Source organism: Mercenaria mercenaria, chromosome 10, assembly GCF_021730395.1.
Source record: "Mercenaria mercenaria strain notata chromosome 10, MADL_Memer_1, whole genome shotgun sequence".
NCBI lineage: Eukaryota > Metazoa > Mollusca > Bivalvia > Venerida > Veneridae > Mercenaria > Mercenaria mercenaria.
The window spans coordinates 39,046,796-39,063,889 of record NC_069370.1 but is presented as its reverse complement, the minus strand read 5'-3'; the positions used below and the strand labels follow the sequence as shown (position 1 = coordinate 39,063,889).

At 34.9% G+C, this 17,094-nt stretch overlaps 1 protein-coding gene across 2 annotated transcripts in view; it reads right to left on the bottom strand.

Moving 5' to 3' along the window:
* Positions 1-1,631: 1,631 nt before the first annotated feature.
* The window catches only part of LOC123561853 (fibrocystin-L-like), a 168,570-nt gene continuing 153,107 nt past the window's right edge, over positions 1,632-17,094 (bottom strand). Inside the window, exons 54-58 of one of the 2 annotated variants that reach the window (XM_045354508.2) lie at positions 16,796-16,928; positions 15,852-16,033; positions 14,782-14,923; positions 13,482-13,520; positions 1,632-3,823 (exon numbers count right to left, since the gene is read on the bottom strand). In XM_045354508.2, the coding sequence (XP_045210443.2) occupies positions 3,387-3,823; positions 13,482-13,520; positions 14,782-14,923; positions 15,852-16,033; positions 16,796-16,928 (933 nt within the window). In that variant the 3' untranslated portion in view covers positions 1,632-3,386. Of the gene's footprint in view, positions 3,824-6,423; positions 9,618-13,481; positions 13,521-14,781; positions 14,924-15,851; positions 16,034-16,795; positions 16,929-17,094 lie in introns of those variants that run through there. The other variant, XM_045354507.2, reaches the window with a different exon arrangement.

The window sequence follows — 17,094 nt, the reverse complement described above, 5'->3', positions numbered from 1 at the left end:
GAGGCCACTAGATATGAACTTCATGAAATTGGTTGTATCCCCGTAATTGACATGGTTTTGTTTCCTAAGTTTTTCATCCTCAACCTTACATGAAAAGCTTAACACTCTTATGTCAAGGTATAATCTGATGTTCCGAACTTGTCATCAATGGTTACTTGATGACAAAGTATTAACTGGGTAGTGGGTCAAAACTGGTCAGTAAGACAATTAACAAACTAATAAAAAACAAATAAAGGACAAATGGCTGTTATGTAATTACTGTCTGCAATTTAAAATCTGATAAGAAAATTGGATCCTTGCGTAAAGGTTGAACGGGTTTGGACACATCACGTTCCTAAATACTTCAATTGAACTTTATCCTCTTAACAATTTGTCTGCTATTATGAAATGGGTATAAAGAGATTTGTTAGACTCTATCTTGAAATGGCATTGAGGTAAAAATTGGCGTGCGCCACTTCCTCATGCACTATCTTAAGAGAAATTAGCTCGCGTTAGCTGGTAACAAGTAAAACATATGACTATTAATAAACAATGAGTAAACTTTAATTTGAAACAGTACTGAGTAAGAAGGTGTGCGAAAGCTGCAAGAACAATACTTCAAAAATATATAATTTATCTGAGATTTTTATAATTCCTCATTTTTCTCAAAAATTTAATAGATTTGAAGAATACAAAAGCAGAACTTACTTCGAAGCAAAAAACATACCCTGCATTTCAGTCAATAATGGAATTTACAAACTGCAACAAAGATTAAATGTTCACTGTCCATTGGATGAAATGTACAACGTTCAGCACTTTTGAAACATAAACATACTACTAGACTATAAACTACTATTTCTAAATAAGAGTAACAAATATATTAATGTTAAACTCAATAAGTTAAAATAAAACGTAGGATGGAAGTAAATATTTAGAGTTTAAAACAATCCTTATATTTTCTCAAAAAATATGTAATATAATTTGTAAAAATACAAAAGGCAGACATTCACTTCAAAGCAAAAAAAAAAACACTCAGTTTCACCAATATGGTATAATTTACAAAACTGCAACAAAGATTAAAGTTTCAATCTGACAAATGTGCTTTAATTGTACAACGTTCAGCATCCTTTTGAAACATAACCTATACGTGTCTGTCAACATAAACTATTATCAACAATGTGGAATTGGATATATCGGATATATTTTAACTCTGATTTTAAGTCTCATTAAGTTTCTGTGAATAAAAACGATAGGATTGTGTATCAAATACCTTTCAAAGTTTCTTACTTCAACTGAAGCAAGATTATTTGAAAACCGCCAACGTTAAGCAAGTTAGTGCGTGCATTCTTATGGTCAGAAGGTTTAATAGTTGGAGTACAAGAGCATATGATATAATAAATGGCGTATATGTGCATGTTAACGACACATCTTTTTCATTAACATTCTATTACATTAGGTGCAGTTCGTTTTCAAAAATTATTATTATTATTATTATTATTATACCAGATTTATAAAAATACAGTACGAGTCAGTCTATGCGAATATCTGTTCGAGGTAATGGTTTTATCAATTCCGTTTTTAATACACCTATTAGTCAAAAAGATACTAGGTTTTGGTTGTTAATATTCTAATCTTATTATAAGATTATTATAACAGCATATTAAAAGGAACGTATGAAAAACCGAAAGTGATCGTAACGTAGGAAAAACAGGCCAGGATCAAAAATACGCAAACGCAAGTCAAACCACGAATAAATATAACATTTATGTTAACTGATGAAACAGGTTAATAAATATTTTAGCCAAATAGTAAAAAAAGTCAGTTCACAAACGTGGGACATTTCAGCAAATGTGGCAAATCACATTTAACCTTTAACCTGCTAAACTTCTATAATGGTCTGGTCCGTCATTCAATTTGGGCAGTACCATTTATTATTTGAAGGGGTGTTTACTGACGGCTGATCTTAGTCTGCACTGGTCGCAAAGGCAGAATTACTTGCCGCCAGCAGGCTGAAGGTGAAAGAATACTGCGATTTATTCAATTAACATAAACTATTACATGGAGTTAGATAACTACATGTATTAACAAAACATGTTTTATTTCTTATGAAATTTTGTAATTACTCCCGTTTGATATAAAAGCATTAAAAAGTGGACAATTTCTATTGATTAAATATAATTTCGAAGTTTCATTTACATTCGACGGATGATGGGATATTTCAACTGTATGTAGCTTCCGAGTTCATTTACTTCCAAAATATTCTGGCTGCGCAACCACTGAGATAAGTAAATGGTTTACAATGAATTTCGTATTGTCATTGTAAATCTTTGACAAAAGTAATAGTAAATACTGTCACTGCGCAACCACTGAGATAAGTAATATTTCTAATGAATTTCGTATATCATTGTAAATCTTTGACAAATGTCATAGTAAATTTTGTCACTAATACATTAGTTCTTATATTCGTATCATTTATTATCCTGGTTGCGCCACCAAGATAGGTAAAGGCATTTCTATTGAATTCCGTTTACCACAAATGTAATACATTAGTTCTTCTTTCGTATCATTTCTCAAGCAAAGTACGTTTATTAAAGTTATTCACACACTAAACTTTAAAACTCCAGTGAAAATCTACCCCATATCATGTACCCAGTGAAAATGAATATAAATCATTAAATGATCATTTGTTAAACTTTTGAACAAATCCATTGTTTGATCAAATTCGTATTAACCACCTTTAAAAATCTAAATTGGAGAATATTTTCTATACGCGAAAATGTCACCAAAATCGTGATGTTCCCATAGAATCTCATCAGTATGAAAATTTGAGGTTCAGTCTAGCAAATATAAGATTTAATCTGTTTAGTGGAAAAATGATCTAAGTAAATCTTTATTTCGAAAGAACTTCGTGTATTAATCAGACTTTAGATTATAGAAAAAAATCAGAAGTTAACACAAGACATTCACGCCTAAAAGTGATACCGTTTTTTCCTATTTATGCTAAAACATATCTAGTAAATAATGTAAGATATATTGAACTAAACATATCACACAATTGAAAAATGTGCATAAAATTATCTAATCGACAGCTGATCGACACGTCAATCGTTTACAAAACAAAAATCAAGACACAGGTGCGTGTTAGGCGGGTTATAATGATACTAAAACTACACAATTAGCTCATTTTCAAATTCTACATTTTTATATATTTTAGGCTGTAAGCACAATGACAATTAAGAAAAAGTATATTAAAGGTGCAAGTTAATAACTATACTACATATAATGTAAATGTAATTTCTGATCAAACAATTTGAGTTCCATTTTGAGACACAATGCATACTATGATGATGTTCTTCTTCATATAGATTTCTATAAGAATCGGTCTATTGATGGATGTTTCCATTGCATCAAATGAAGTCACTGCTGTGAAGGCTCTGCCCGACAGGTGGTAGTGGACTCTCTCGGTCGGACACTGCACTATGAGACCTTGACTGTGAGCTCGAACTCTTGTTTCTTGGAAACCGATTGCGCTCATCCGGAAGTGAGAAGTAGGAATCGTTGTATGTCGGAGGAGGATTGACTATCCCATACGAAGGATACTGAGTGGACACCCTAGACATGTTGACAGGCTCAGGAGAGTTGACCCTTAGTGAAAAGCCGGACATACGAGACGAAGATCGAGACCCCGTATCATGAGTGCCGGACATGCGAGACGACGAAGATCGGGGACCCATATCAAGAGCAGTGACCAAAGGTGCTTGACTCATACTTGACTCCGAGTCTGCACGGAACAGGAAGTCTTCAACTGATTTTTTTCCGTTATAGAAGTTACCAGAAGGCAAGGCTGAAAACAAAATGGAATCATCAGTCAAGCAATTGTCATAAAACATGACATTTTCTATCGCATAAAGTTTTAATTATAATTTAACATAATCGAGTATATCGTCATGTCTTCATACAAATTGTATTGAAACAACGCAACAAGTGTGCCAGAATGTCACAATATACGCCCGTCACAGCGAATTAGCAAATAGCAGCTGTATTTGCAAATGGAATTTTAATTGTGTGGTTGTGTAGTAATTATTGTAATTCATTTGTTTTTCTTAGTCCACAAAAAGACTCCTTACCAGGTAGAGATACCTTAAAATACACCTAAAATTTGAAAGTAAAATCTATGTTTTACCACAGAAAAGTGGTCTTGGTTATCATAAAAAAAGTTACAATACAAGTTATTTATAGTAAAAACTAAGGGAAGTTAATCTTAAAAAAAAAAATTGGATGTAACATGCATGTTGTACTACAGAAATGTGGGCTCGATTTTTCCTACGACAAGTAATGAAAAAGTTACAATATAAGCTATTTATAGTAACAACAAAGGGAAGTAATTCTAAAGAAGGGACCTGCGCATGACACTCCGTCTTATGGTGGTGTACAATTGTGCCAAATTACATCAAAATCCCTCCATATATAATGAAGAAATGCTCCGAAAAGTCATTCTTATATCTGACCTTTGGCCTCTAAGTGTGACCTTTACCTTAGACCTAGAGACCTGGTTCTTGCGCACGACACTCCATCTCGTGGCGGTGAACATTTGTGCCAAGTTATATCAAAATCCCTCCATGCATGAAGAAGAAATGCTCCGGACAAAGTTTTCATTCTTGTATCCTTTGACCTCTAAGTGTGACCTTGACCTTAGACCTTAGACCTAGTTCTTGCGCTTGACACTCCAGGGGCGTTCCCATAATACGTCCCGTTTTTCAAACAGGCGTATAAAAATAGAAAACAAAACGATCAAGAGCTGTCTAATGGCATCACATTCGGCTATTTGAAGCTCTTCACTAATACTTGCTTACATATAAAAGCTGAAATAAATTTTTTTAGTTGAAAAGGGACACAATATGTAAGCAAGAATTATGAAACTTGCCACGTGAGGTCATCCCACGATGCCAAAGACGTGTGGAGAATCTGAAAAAAATTGGTAAAGTAATGCCGGAAAAAAGTGCATAACCAAGAGGGCCACTGACCCTAAAGCGCTCATCTGTGCACAAGGATTCAAGTGTGTTTGTATAATATAATGGTACAAGTACAGAGTTGGGTTTCTTTTTTTCTAGCTTAAATTATATACATGTCACACACATTTTTGAATCTAGGGCAATAATTTGAACAATTACAGTAGATAGTAAAAACTCTGATATCACATTCCAAATATCAAGGCTCTAGTTATAATGGATTCAGAGAAGAAGATTTTCAAAGCTTCTTATATATAAGCCTATAGTAAGTACATGTCACACACAGGGGCGTGGCCATTTTTGACCGTAGGGCAATAATTAGAATAATTATGGTAGAGAGTCAAACCCTTATATCCATGCCAAATATCAAAGCTCTATATATTGGGACTTCGAAGGAGAAGATTCTTATAGTCTTTTAAAGAAATTGTTGATGAAAAGTGACCACTCCCTCTAACGGCCATGTTTTTTGACTAATCAGAATACATTGTAATTTGAACAATGTTTGTAGACAATTTGTGTGAAATTATTTTAAAATTGGGCGGTTTCATACAAAAAGATTTTTCTAAGTTTCTACTATATAAACACAGGGAAAAGTGACCACGCCCCCTGGCAGCCAATACTCTTGGTAGAGGGTCACATAGAGATCATTTGTGTAAAATTATTTAACAATAGGGCCAGCAGTTTCACACCAGATTTTTAAAATTTCCACTATATACATACAGATCTAGGGAAAAGCGACCACGCCCCCTGGCGGCTATGTTTTTGACGAATCGGTATAATTTGAACAATCTTGGTAGAGGGTGACATAGGACCATTTGTGTGAAATTATTTCAAAATCAGACCAGCATGTCGTTTGAAGATAGTTCTATTTTTAGCTCTAATGGCCAGCGGAACCGTTTGAACAACTTTAGGTTGAGCTAAAAGCTATCACAACATTTCTAAAAAGGGACATAATTTTGACAAAGTTAGAGTCATGTAACTTGCCAGGTAAGATTATCGATTATCTCTTGATTCCAATGACATATATGCGAAGTTTTAAAGTATTAGACCTAGTAAGTAGTTTTTCGGGAAACCTGCTTACATGGAAAACCAACCTGAAATTATCCGTACAAAAGGGACAAAATTTTGACAAAATTAAAGATAGAGTTATGTACCTTGTCCTGTGAGGTCATCTCATTATATCAAATATATATGTGAAGTTTTTTAGCATTAGGTCTATTAGTTGAAACCTGCTTACATGCAAAACTTTTGTGATTCGAACTCCGACGAAATAATACGCTATACATGGTATATGAAAAATTTCAAAAGGTCGAGCTAAAGGAACGGTGAATTCTGTCTAGTCCGTGTTTTAGGGAAATTACAAGTTTCCTCCGCACTGATTTTGATTCCTTTATCAACTCGCTCAAAATGGGACATGTAATAAAAAACGACAACATTTACTTCTACATTCAAACTTTATTACGAATTAGACCAAAAGAAAACAAAACATGAATGAGGTAACTACTATTTTACCCGTTTTTTGTTGCAAAAGTATATTTCTCTTTCACATTTCTTTTAAGATTATTATACAGGTTTTCATGAAACGCAAGTCTACGCCGAAACGTCACAAGACAAACACTTCCTTGTAAAGAACATTCGTCTGGAACCAAATATCAAACAAGCAGTCCTTCGTTGGTTGGTAGGATAGATAAATTCTTTAAAGATGCTGCGTTTTCAACACACATATACTTTTATGACATAAACAATGAATATATACATGATACATATTTAATCGTAAATATATTTCATTACATCAAAATATACATGAAAGAAAAATATTTTGTTTTACATTAACTTAGGTCATGATTTTCGTACTGCATATTTCCTGTAAATTATGTATACCGGTACCCATATTTATATATCTAAATACCTTTAAAAATGTGTACCACAATTTCGTCTCCAGGAACGGCTCACAAATACAAAGACAAAAAAAAACGTTAGTAGTAACATAAACTATCTCAGAAACGATATCAAAGAGTACATAAGTCTATAGTGGCCCTAAGTTGCTCACCTGACCTTGAATATATATGAAACACTCAATCTTGAATGGTAGTATCGGTGTTTAATATAAACAATACTAATAGCTCACTCTGAACAAAGACCAGCTAACAATGTTTATGTGAAGTTACAGTAAGATATAAGCACAGTAACAAAGATATGACAGAAAAACAAAGGTTGCCGAAAAACTTTACCTTAAAAATAACCTATGTATAACACCTTGGTGACCTTGACATTATGTATAATTGACCCAGTCCCTGCACATACTTTGTTTGTATGCTGGACAATGTTTATGTGAAGTTATAATAAGATATAAGCAATAGTAACAAAGATATGACAGAAAAACAAAGGTTGCCGAAAAACTTTAACCTTAAAAATAACCTAAGTATAACACCTTGGTGACCTTGACCTTGGGCATAATGGGCCCAGCCCCTGCACATATTATGTTTGCATGCTGAACAATGTTAATGTGAAGTTACAGTAAGATATAAGCAATAGTAACAAAGAAAAACAAAGGTTGCCGAAAAACTTTAACCAAGAATGGGCACGCCGACGCCGACACCGGGGCGAGTAGAATAGCACCGCTATTCTCCGAACAGTGGAACTAAAATGATGTTACAGACCAAGTTTAATGAGACAAAGTCATTTAAAAGTATCCACTGCCAATCTTTCACAAAATTATTTTATATTAAGATAATTACTTCGAATCTATAAATTCCTCCTTGAAGGTATTTAACTTTATTACATATATTTTAATTGTACATGTAGAGCTACATTATCAAATGTCATGCAGTAACAGTCGATTGTTGAAAATTTCTAATTTCTTTTGTAGTAGAGCAAGTACACATTTATACTGTGTTTAACTATATGTATTAAGATTTGGCGTATACTATTTTAAACCAAATGCATGGTGATGCTTATATACACAACTAGTTAACTCCATGTTTACTTCTTAAACTGGCCAATCTGAATAAAATCTGGAGAAATCTTACACTGATGCTAAAGACTGAATTTGATGAAGATCAACTAAGCAATTCATTTCATAGTATTTCTACTTTTAGCTATAGTGGTCTCTACAAGAAGGCAATCGTTACCATTTTGATCAATTTTGGAAAAGAAATTATCATGATGCTTCAGACCAAGTTTGAGGACAATCCATTCAGAAGTTCATAAGAAGAAGTCGTTTAAATATACATGTATTTCTATTTTTGCTCTAGTGGCCCCTAAAAGTAGCAAAGTGCCCCGAATTACCATATGATGCAACAGACCAAGTTTAACGAAGATCCCTCAGGTAGATCATGAGTAGTCGTTTAAAGTTTTCTTTTTCCTTGGAAATAACCTTACAACGTTGCTACAAAACAAACTGATGAAGAACTTTCAAGCAGTTCATAAGAAGTTCTTTAAAGTTTGCCTTTTCTATTTTAGCTCTAGCTGCCCCCTAAAACGGACAGGTGCCCCAATATGGAAGAATTTGGGAGAGGACCTTATAATGATGCTACAGACCAAGTTTGATGAAATAGATCATGCGAAGGAGTCTTTTATTCTTTTTTTATTTTTTTACTTTATTTTACTCTTGCAGTCCCTTAAAGGGGCCAAGTGCCCGTAATTGTAAATATTTGCAGAGGATCATATAATTATGCTACACACAATGTTTGATGAAGCTAAATCATGCGGTTCATGAGAAGTCGTTTACACGGTTTTAAAGGTCTAAAACTTTAAAAGTCTCTAAAAGGTCCCAAACTGAACCAATTGGGAAAAATTGATAAAAATCTAACCCAGGATGCTACCAACCAAGTTAAGTGTAATTCTGAACAGCAGTTTCAGACGAGACGAGAAGGACAATAGACCATCTCCCTATACTTACAGCTCATCCTGAACAGAGTGCAGGTGAGGTTACAATAAGCATAAAATGGATATAACGTTCCAAATGAAGTAAAACTGACATGCAGAAATTCAGAAATAACAGCTGATTCCAATGTTTAAGAAATATCAACAGGAAGACAAGGCCTGCCGAAAATACATTTATGACTTGAAGATATCAAGTTTCTGCTTAATAAACTTTTAATTGTTACTGTTTCGCGGAAAGAATTTCTAATGCCAACTTAGTTGAATTTGATTAAAATAACGTTTTCTTCAGCAATTCAGCCTCCCCAACCGGCGGCATTTGATTTTCTATTTCAGTAACAGGAGTGCGTGCCCTGTGAAGCATCGGAGAAGCATTGCCAGCTGGGCTTGGCAGTCTGGGTTCGAGTTTGTCCATTCGCTGTACTGTATGAAGGTCATTTCCTGTTGACCACGCCTGCTGAGCAGTATTTCGATTCGAGTTGATTTCTGTACCGAGAAGCTCGGATACATGGATGTTATGGCTTTGTGGTGAAGAAGTCAGCAGTGTGTGTTCTGACGTAGGAGGTCTAGAAAATGGAATGCCAGGGTTGTCGGACAAATGAGAAGCCTTTAGTGACGTTGTAAAGGGTGGAGCATGACGATCTGTGTAGCCTCTGTTCAGACTGGTGAAAGACTCCTCTCTAAATAAATAATCTTCCATCTGTTTATTACTGAAGCCAACGTAGTGATTGCCACCTCGAGCTGTCACTGTAAATTAAAAGAAACGCAATTTGTGTGAAACTGATAATACGTACTATGTAAGTATCTAAGGAATCGTTAAATTATAAATCTACGTCTGTACATTTCAGGAATATTATCATTTAGTTCTCAAGAACTATCAATATGTCTAATTTAAGCAGCTTTTCTCCTAAAAATTTGTTAGATGAAAATTGAAAAAACCCAAGAAATTGTAACAGAGTTACAAGTACCAGCGTCGCCCGCCTAGGGACATTTTTCACAAAACATACTGCATGCCATTACAATATCTTCTAGGTAATAGAGCAACATACTAACAATGTACATATAAATCATAACTATAAATAATATAATTCATGAAGACATTCTTAAGTTTGAAAATTTCTGGTGAATGCTTACACAGGCTAATATCTGTATTTTGATTTTATCTTTAAATTGGTAAGGACAAATAAATAAAAATATAATGAAATATCTTATAATATATTAAAGGGAGGTATTTAATAGACAAATGAAATGCATGACATAGTATTAAAAAAACTTGTTTTTGAATTACACTCAAGAAAAAGTTAATTCTCCTGTTGGTCAATGACTCAATGCAGAGCTGCACTACATATCAACATAATGTGTTGCAGCCATAGTAATGCTACTTTAGCTGTATAAACCATTAAGTTATAACTAAACTTTTGCCCATGTTTGCATTCTACAAGTCTACATTTATTAAAAGCTTTTTATATCTATCAATACCAATCTTCTTACTTAAAATATCATTTCATTTTTAAATTAGTGGGAAAACTGATGTAAAAACAAATATATTGTACTTTATCATATAAAAGGGAGGTAATATCATGTACAAACAAGAGCTGTCACAAATGGTGAAAAATGCCCCCCCGCAGCGCTTTGACCTTTGACCTGGTGACCTTGACCTGGTGACCCTAAAGTCAATAGGGGCCGTGTACTCAATAAGTACTATTAGCATGTGAAGTTTGAAGGTCCTGGGTGCAGTGGTTCGCGAGTAAAGTGCCTTCGTACAAAAAGTTAACGTTGTGACGAACGGACGGACAGTTGAAAACTAATATGCCTCCCTTCGGGGGCATAAAAAAAAAGAAAGTTAACTTGGATGCCTGTGAACTTGACCTATGTACTTGACACAATGTCTTGAAACGGTGAATGTATATGCCAAGTAATTTGAATATAATCCAATGTATATAAAGTTACAGAATCAGATAACTTTTGTCTCCAAAAATCTCCAATGGTTTACACTGACCTCGGAGCTAGGGGTCTGGGTCTTGCACAAGATACATCAACGCATTATGGGGAACATTTCTGCCAAGTAATTTTAAAATCCCTTGATGAATGGCAGTTATAGACTGGACAAACAATGGGCAATGTTGACCTTTGACTTCTAAGTGTGACCTTAACCTTGGAGCTAGGGTCTGGGAAATGCGCATGACATGTCATTTCATTATAGGAAACATTTGTGCCAAGTAATTTTAAAATCCGGTAATGAATGGCAGTTATGGACCGGACATGAATCGTACCCTGTTAATCTTTAACCTCTAAATATGACCCTGGCCTTGGAACTAGGGGTCTGGGTCTTGTGCATGACACATCGTCTCATTATGGGGAACATTTGTGCAAAGTAATTTATAAATCCCTTGATATATGGCAGACTTATGGACTGGACAAGAAATGATGTTGACCTTTGACTTTAAAGTGTGACCTTGACTTTGGAGCTAGGGGTCTGGTTCTTGCGCATGACACGTCGTCTCATTATGGGAAACATTTGTGCTGACTAATTTTAAAATCCGGTGATGAATGACAGAGTTATGGACCTGACACAAAACAGACCTTGTTAACCTTTAACCTCTAAGTGTGACCTTGACCTTGGAGCTAGGGGTCTGGGTCTTGCGCATGAGACATTGTTCTAATATGGGGAACATTCGTGCCGGCTAATTTGAAAATCCCTTGATGAATGACAGAGTTATTGACTGGTCACTAATCAGACCCTGTTAACCTTAAACGTCTAAGTGTGACCTTGACCTTGGACCTCGGGGTCTGTGTCTTGCGCATGACACATCATTATGGGGAACATTTGTTCAAAGTAATTTTAAAATCCTTTGAAGAATGGCAGAGTTATGGACTGGACAAGAAATGGACCATGTTGACCTTTGACTTCTAAGTGCGACCTTGACCTTGGAGCAAGGGATCTAAGTCTTGCGCATGACACATCGTCTCATTATGGGAAACATTTGTGCAAACTAATTTTAAAATTCAGTGATGAATGGCAAAGTTATGGACCGGACACAAAACAGACCCTGTTGACCTTTAACCTCTAAGTGCGACCTTGACCTTGGAGCTAGGGGTCTGGGTCTTGCGCATGACACACTGTCCCCTTAAGGAGAAATTTGTGCCAAGTAGTTTGAAAATACCTTGATGAATGGCAGAGTTATGGACTGGACACGAATCAGACCCTGTTAACCTTTAACCTCTAAGTGCGACCTTGACCGTGGACCTCGGGGTCTGGGTCCTGCGTATGACACATCATTATGGGGAACATTAGTGCCTAGTACTTTTAATATCCTTTGAAGAATGGCAGAGTTATAGACTGGACAAGAAATGGACCATGTTGACCTTTGACTTCTAAGTGTGACCTTGACCTTGGAGCTAGGGCTCTGGGTCTTGCGCATTACATGTCGTATCATTATTGAAAACATTTGTGCCAAGTAATTTCAAAATCCGGCGATGAATGGCAGAGTTATGGACGTGACACACAACAGACCTTGTTAACCTTTAACCAGTGTGACCTTGACCTTGGAGCTAGGACACATCGTCTCCTTATGGGAACATTTGTGCCAAGTAGTTTGAAAATCCCTTCATGAATGACAGAGTAATGGACCGGACACGAATCAGACCCTGTTAACCTTTGACCTCTAGGTGTGACCTTGACCTTGGAGAAAGAGGTCTACAAGTCGTCTCATTATGGGAAACATTTATGCCAAGTTATTTCAAAATCCCTTCATGGATGGCAGAATTATGGACCGGACACGAAGTATGACGGACGGAAGGACGCATCCTATTTCTATGTCCCCCTTTTTTTTCTTTGAAAAAGGCTGGGGACAAAAATGCTCACAAAACTATTGAATAAAATTATATCGTATATGTTAAAATGTACTCACCAGTGTGTTAGTTAACATCACATAAATGCCACGTGTAGCGTATTTTAGCAATAAACAAGCGAAGCAGCATGCAACATATTGCCTTTAGAATTGTAAACAGATTGGTTGTTACCATTAATAAGGCCAAATCGGAACGTCAGTGTGGTGAACGAGACCGTTCATACAGTAATATTTACTTTCCAAATGGATAAAAGATTGGAAACTGTATTGTGATGTTTACATCCAACCAATATTGTATGTCAAAGCATAGTGAACTGACTTGTGAATATATTGCATTTATTTAAACAGTTAAACATATCATTTATTCAACGCAATAATATTGATAATCGTAGTACAACATATTTTTAAGAAAGTACTAAAGTATTTATATTGATCCAACACTTTATTTTAGCTAAACTTCAAAACTGTGACTTAGATGCTATTTTAATGTTAGTTAATGGTAATGTACAGAAAAGTGCATCAAAAACTATGCAATTAATTATTACGTAAGTTAAAAAAGCACTGTTTCTTATGATTTAATTCATACAAAAACAAGGTTAACTATAAGCTGATAATAAATTTTTAAAACTATGTAATATTTTCAGTGTATTGACGAACATTCAATTTTTAGTCTGTTATATGTTAAATATAAACGAAATAACAGAACATGCATCTGTTTATTTAACAACACAAAATAGCAGAAGTATGTAAATATACAAACCTGCAGATGTCTTGTTGAAGTGGAGAGGTTTGACAAACACTGGAATTGCAAATTCATATAAATGGATTACAAACTTGGTGGAATAACTTCTCTTATCAAGACAGTATATATTGTATCTATACAGTATTTCGCGGGCTGAAAGTATTAACCATTCAATACCCGTTGCGACAATTTTCGTTTCAACCCTCAATATGTAAGCTGTGTCAACAGAAATGACAAATGGCCGAGTATTGTAGTGGCAATACAGGTGGAGAACGTTGTCAGTGTTCGATCCTTGTAGTTGTTGGCAACATTGTTAGGACTAAAAATTTTCCAAGGTATTTAGGAGCTAAGAAACAAAAAAAAATACTTAAATTACAGTGATCTAGCTTGTCGTACAAGTGAAGATCATGGACGCGACACATTGTCTCCACATGGTGAACATTTGTGTGCAGTACTGAGATATTCCATCAATGCACATAAAAGGTACATGGAGGGGAGACAATTTTACTGACCTTCAATAGTGACACTGCCCTTTCACAGACAACTTTAGGTCATGTGCGTGACACACAGTCTAATAATGTGTAACATTTCTGTTAAGTAATAAAAACATCCTTCCATGCAATTAAAAGTTATGAGCAGAAACGTTTACTTGACCTTAAACAGTGACCTTGACCAGATGATACATTAATTAATTGTCTCATCATGTTTGTGTGTAGCACTAAGATAATCCATAATTGCATATAAAACTTATAGAGCGGAAACATTTTTCACTTGATATTCAACAGAGACCTTGACCTACAAGCATAAGTCATGTACTGCATAATTTAAATATTGCTCTTAGCTTGAATATGTTTTGTGCAATTGTCAGACGGATGGAGGGCAAACCTATGGTCCCCTCCTTGGTATCACTGGTAGGTGAATAATAAGTTAACCACATAGCACATAATTATTTGAACTAACATTCAATAAATCTCTTACAAGCAAAATAATACAAAAAATGCTAACACTTAACATATTCTAAATATATTTAATGCAAACAAAGCTTTTTACTTTGTTTTGTTGGGTTTAACAGCCCACCAAAAAAGTTACAGGTAATATGGTGACGTTTCAGCTTTTGATTTTAGAGGAAGACCTCATTTGTCCCTCATTGCATTCATTCATTAAAAGTGGGTACCCAAGTAAAAACACTGACTGCGTTAGCCAGCTGAATGGCTCCTCACGTAGGAATTTCACATATCAAGTGAGGCTCAAACCTCAGGGGCAAATGGTTTGAAGGAAGTGGAGATTATACAAATGTAACTGTATGCGATATACTTACCCTGTGCAGGTCTTTTAGTTTTATTAACCGAGTATCTCCAGAATGCAAATGCAAAAATCACTGCGACTACCAGAATACAAATAAGTACAATAACTGCTATTAGATAATCAGCCATGCCTTTATTTGTCTCCTCATCCTCTGACTGGAAAAGAGAAAATGATACATAGACGCTTAAAAAATAAAATGTAACGTAGATTTCCCAGAAGCACAGTGCAGGACAAACATAGTCATAGAGAATGCACCGCAAAGAAAGGTCGGAAACAAAAAGAAACTGTAGTAGAAAGATATATATGGATTGCTTCAAAATCCAACAAGTGCACTTAAATATATACAAGATGCAATAAAATGGGTGAGTGGTATAGAAAGGGATTGAGTGTTAGGCAAAGTGGAAAAAGAATATTCAACAGAAAAGGCACATTTTAAGGTTCAAACACACACACATACTGGTATTTACTGAAACTGAGGTTTTATTCAAACATCATTTCACTGTTTGTTTATTTTTGTTCTAATCTGCTTATGTATAGAAATAACTGGTGCTCTAATTAAGTATAACAAATCAGTTTATTCCTGGAATCATCTCGCTCTGGCATGATCTGACCGGGAAACTACTTAGTTATTTCTGGAATCAGATGTTTCATTTTAATGACGCAAAATAATATGTAAAATCAATAGTGATCATGCATGTACAAAAAAGTCAGACAAGACCTCCTTAAATTTCTGCTGGAAAAACAAACAAATATAGTTTTAAAGTACAAACATATTTGCTCAGAAAAATATATCTTACTAACCACTGTAATTACACAACATTTTTTATTATATTAAGAGAGGTTATACTGTGTCATCAATCAAAAAGATATTACATACCACAGGTACCCTATGGTTGTACATTTCGATTAAAATGCTTCTTTAAAATATTCAGAATTTATATTGATAGATGAAATTAAAAAAGACAAGGTGGACCTCACAGCATCTTTTCAACCAACTGTAGTATGGATGGGTTAATCCAGTCGTTATGTTTCTCTGTAATTAAACAACTAAATATAGTAGGCAGTAATGTTGATTCGACTTACTAGTTCGCCGCAAGTGACTCCATAATAAGCCTGGCCGTTGATGGTCATGTAGGGAGCAAGTGTGAGACTATAACCATCGAAGGAATAAGATGTCTCGTTGTAGATACTGTCACACAGACTGTATGCTGTGGAATTTACAGAACTGTATGTCCCAGATATGACAAACGTCACAACAATACTTCCTGCAATAAAAGATCATGAATTAAGAGTCACTTCTTGTGACCGCCGGCTAATATGTTTCTATGGCGGCTTGAGGAATTGAAGTAAATCATCTAAATTTACAACAATAGGTTTTCAACCAAGTAGCATTTAAAACAAATATGACAAATTATAATTCAACGTTACTTTAACAAGCTATATACAAGTAAAAGTGCAATAAATTTTAATTATAAGAGCTACTAACATGAGCTGTTTTGTGTTTTCGTGAATAAAATAATTGAAAACAAAATACTAGACAAGACATTTTGCTACTTATTTCCCATGTTCCTTCCCTAAAACAATTTATCAGTAGATATAGATTTAAATTAAACCAATTCCTTGCCAAATACATAAACTTTACTAAATAAAGTAAACGTGTGTTTCAGCCAGCTGCATTCACAACTTTATGTCTAATCTAGAACAAAGAAAGAGGAAACTCCATAGGTCGCCAAATGAAAATGTTGCAAGCTTGGTTACACTGAGCCTGTTAATGGACGGATGTGGAAATGCAAGCTACCATCCACGCATTCTTTAAGACATTCCGTTAAAAGAACTTCCATACCTTTAGTGGCATTATTCTCCTTTGCTTCAACATTTATTTGCGATTTTATCATAATTATACAATGCTGTTCACACACGTACAGACATGTGTATTTTATCTTTACATAGGAGACTCTAGGGTAAGTGCACATATTTTGAAATATAACTTTGAAGCAAAATGTAATAGTTTTTTGTATAACAATTACCATCCTGCACGGATCCACCGCTAAGAGAAACGTCATGCCATCTGTTTGAAATGTCTGCTAAAACCATCTGCTCAAATTCGTTTTGTTTGTCCTCCGTGTTCAGAAGTGTGTTGAAATCTGCATCGAACTTTATCTATTTAAATAATATAAAAAAATCAACAATACTGTCTTTTAGTAAAAGCCTATTGAAATCTGCATCGAAATTTACCTGTTCAAATTATATCCGAAAATCAAATTATTGTCCTCTATGATCAAAAAGCTTTTGAAACCTGCATCGAACTTTACCTGTTTAAATTATA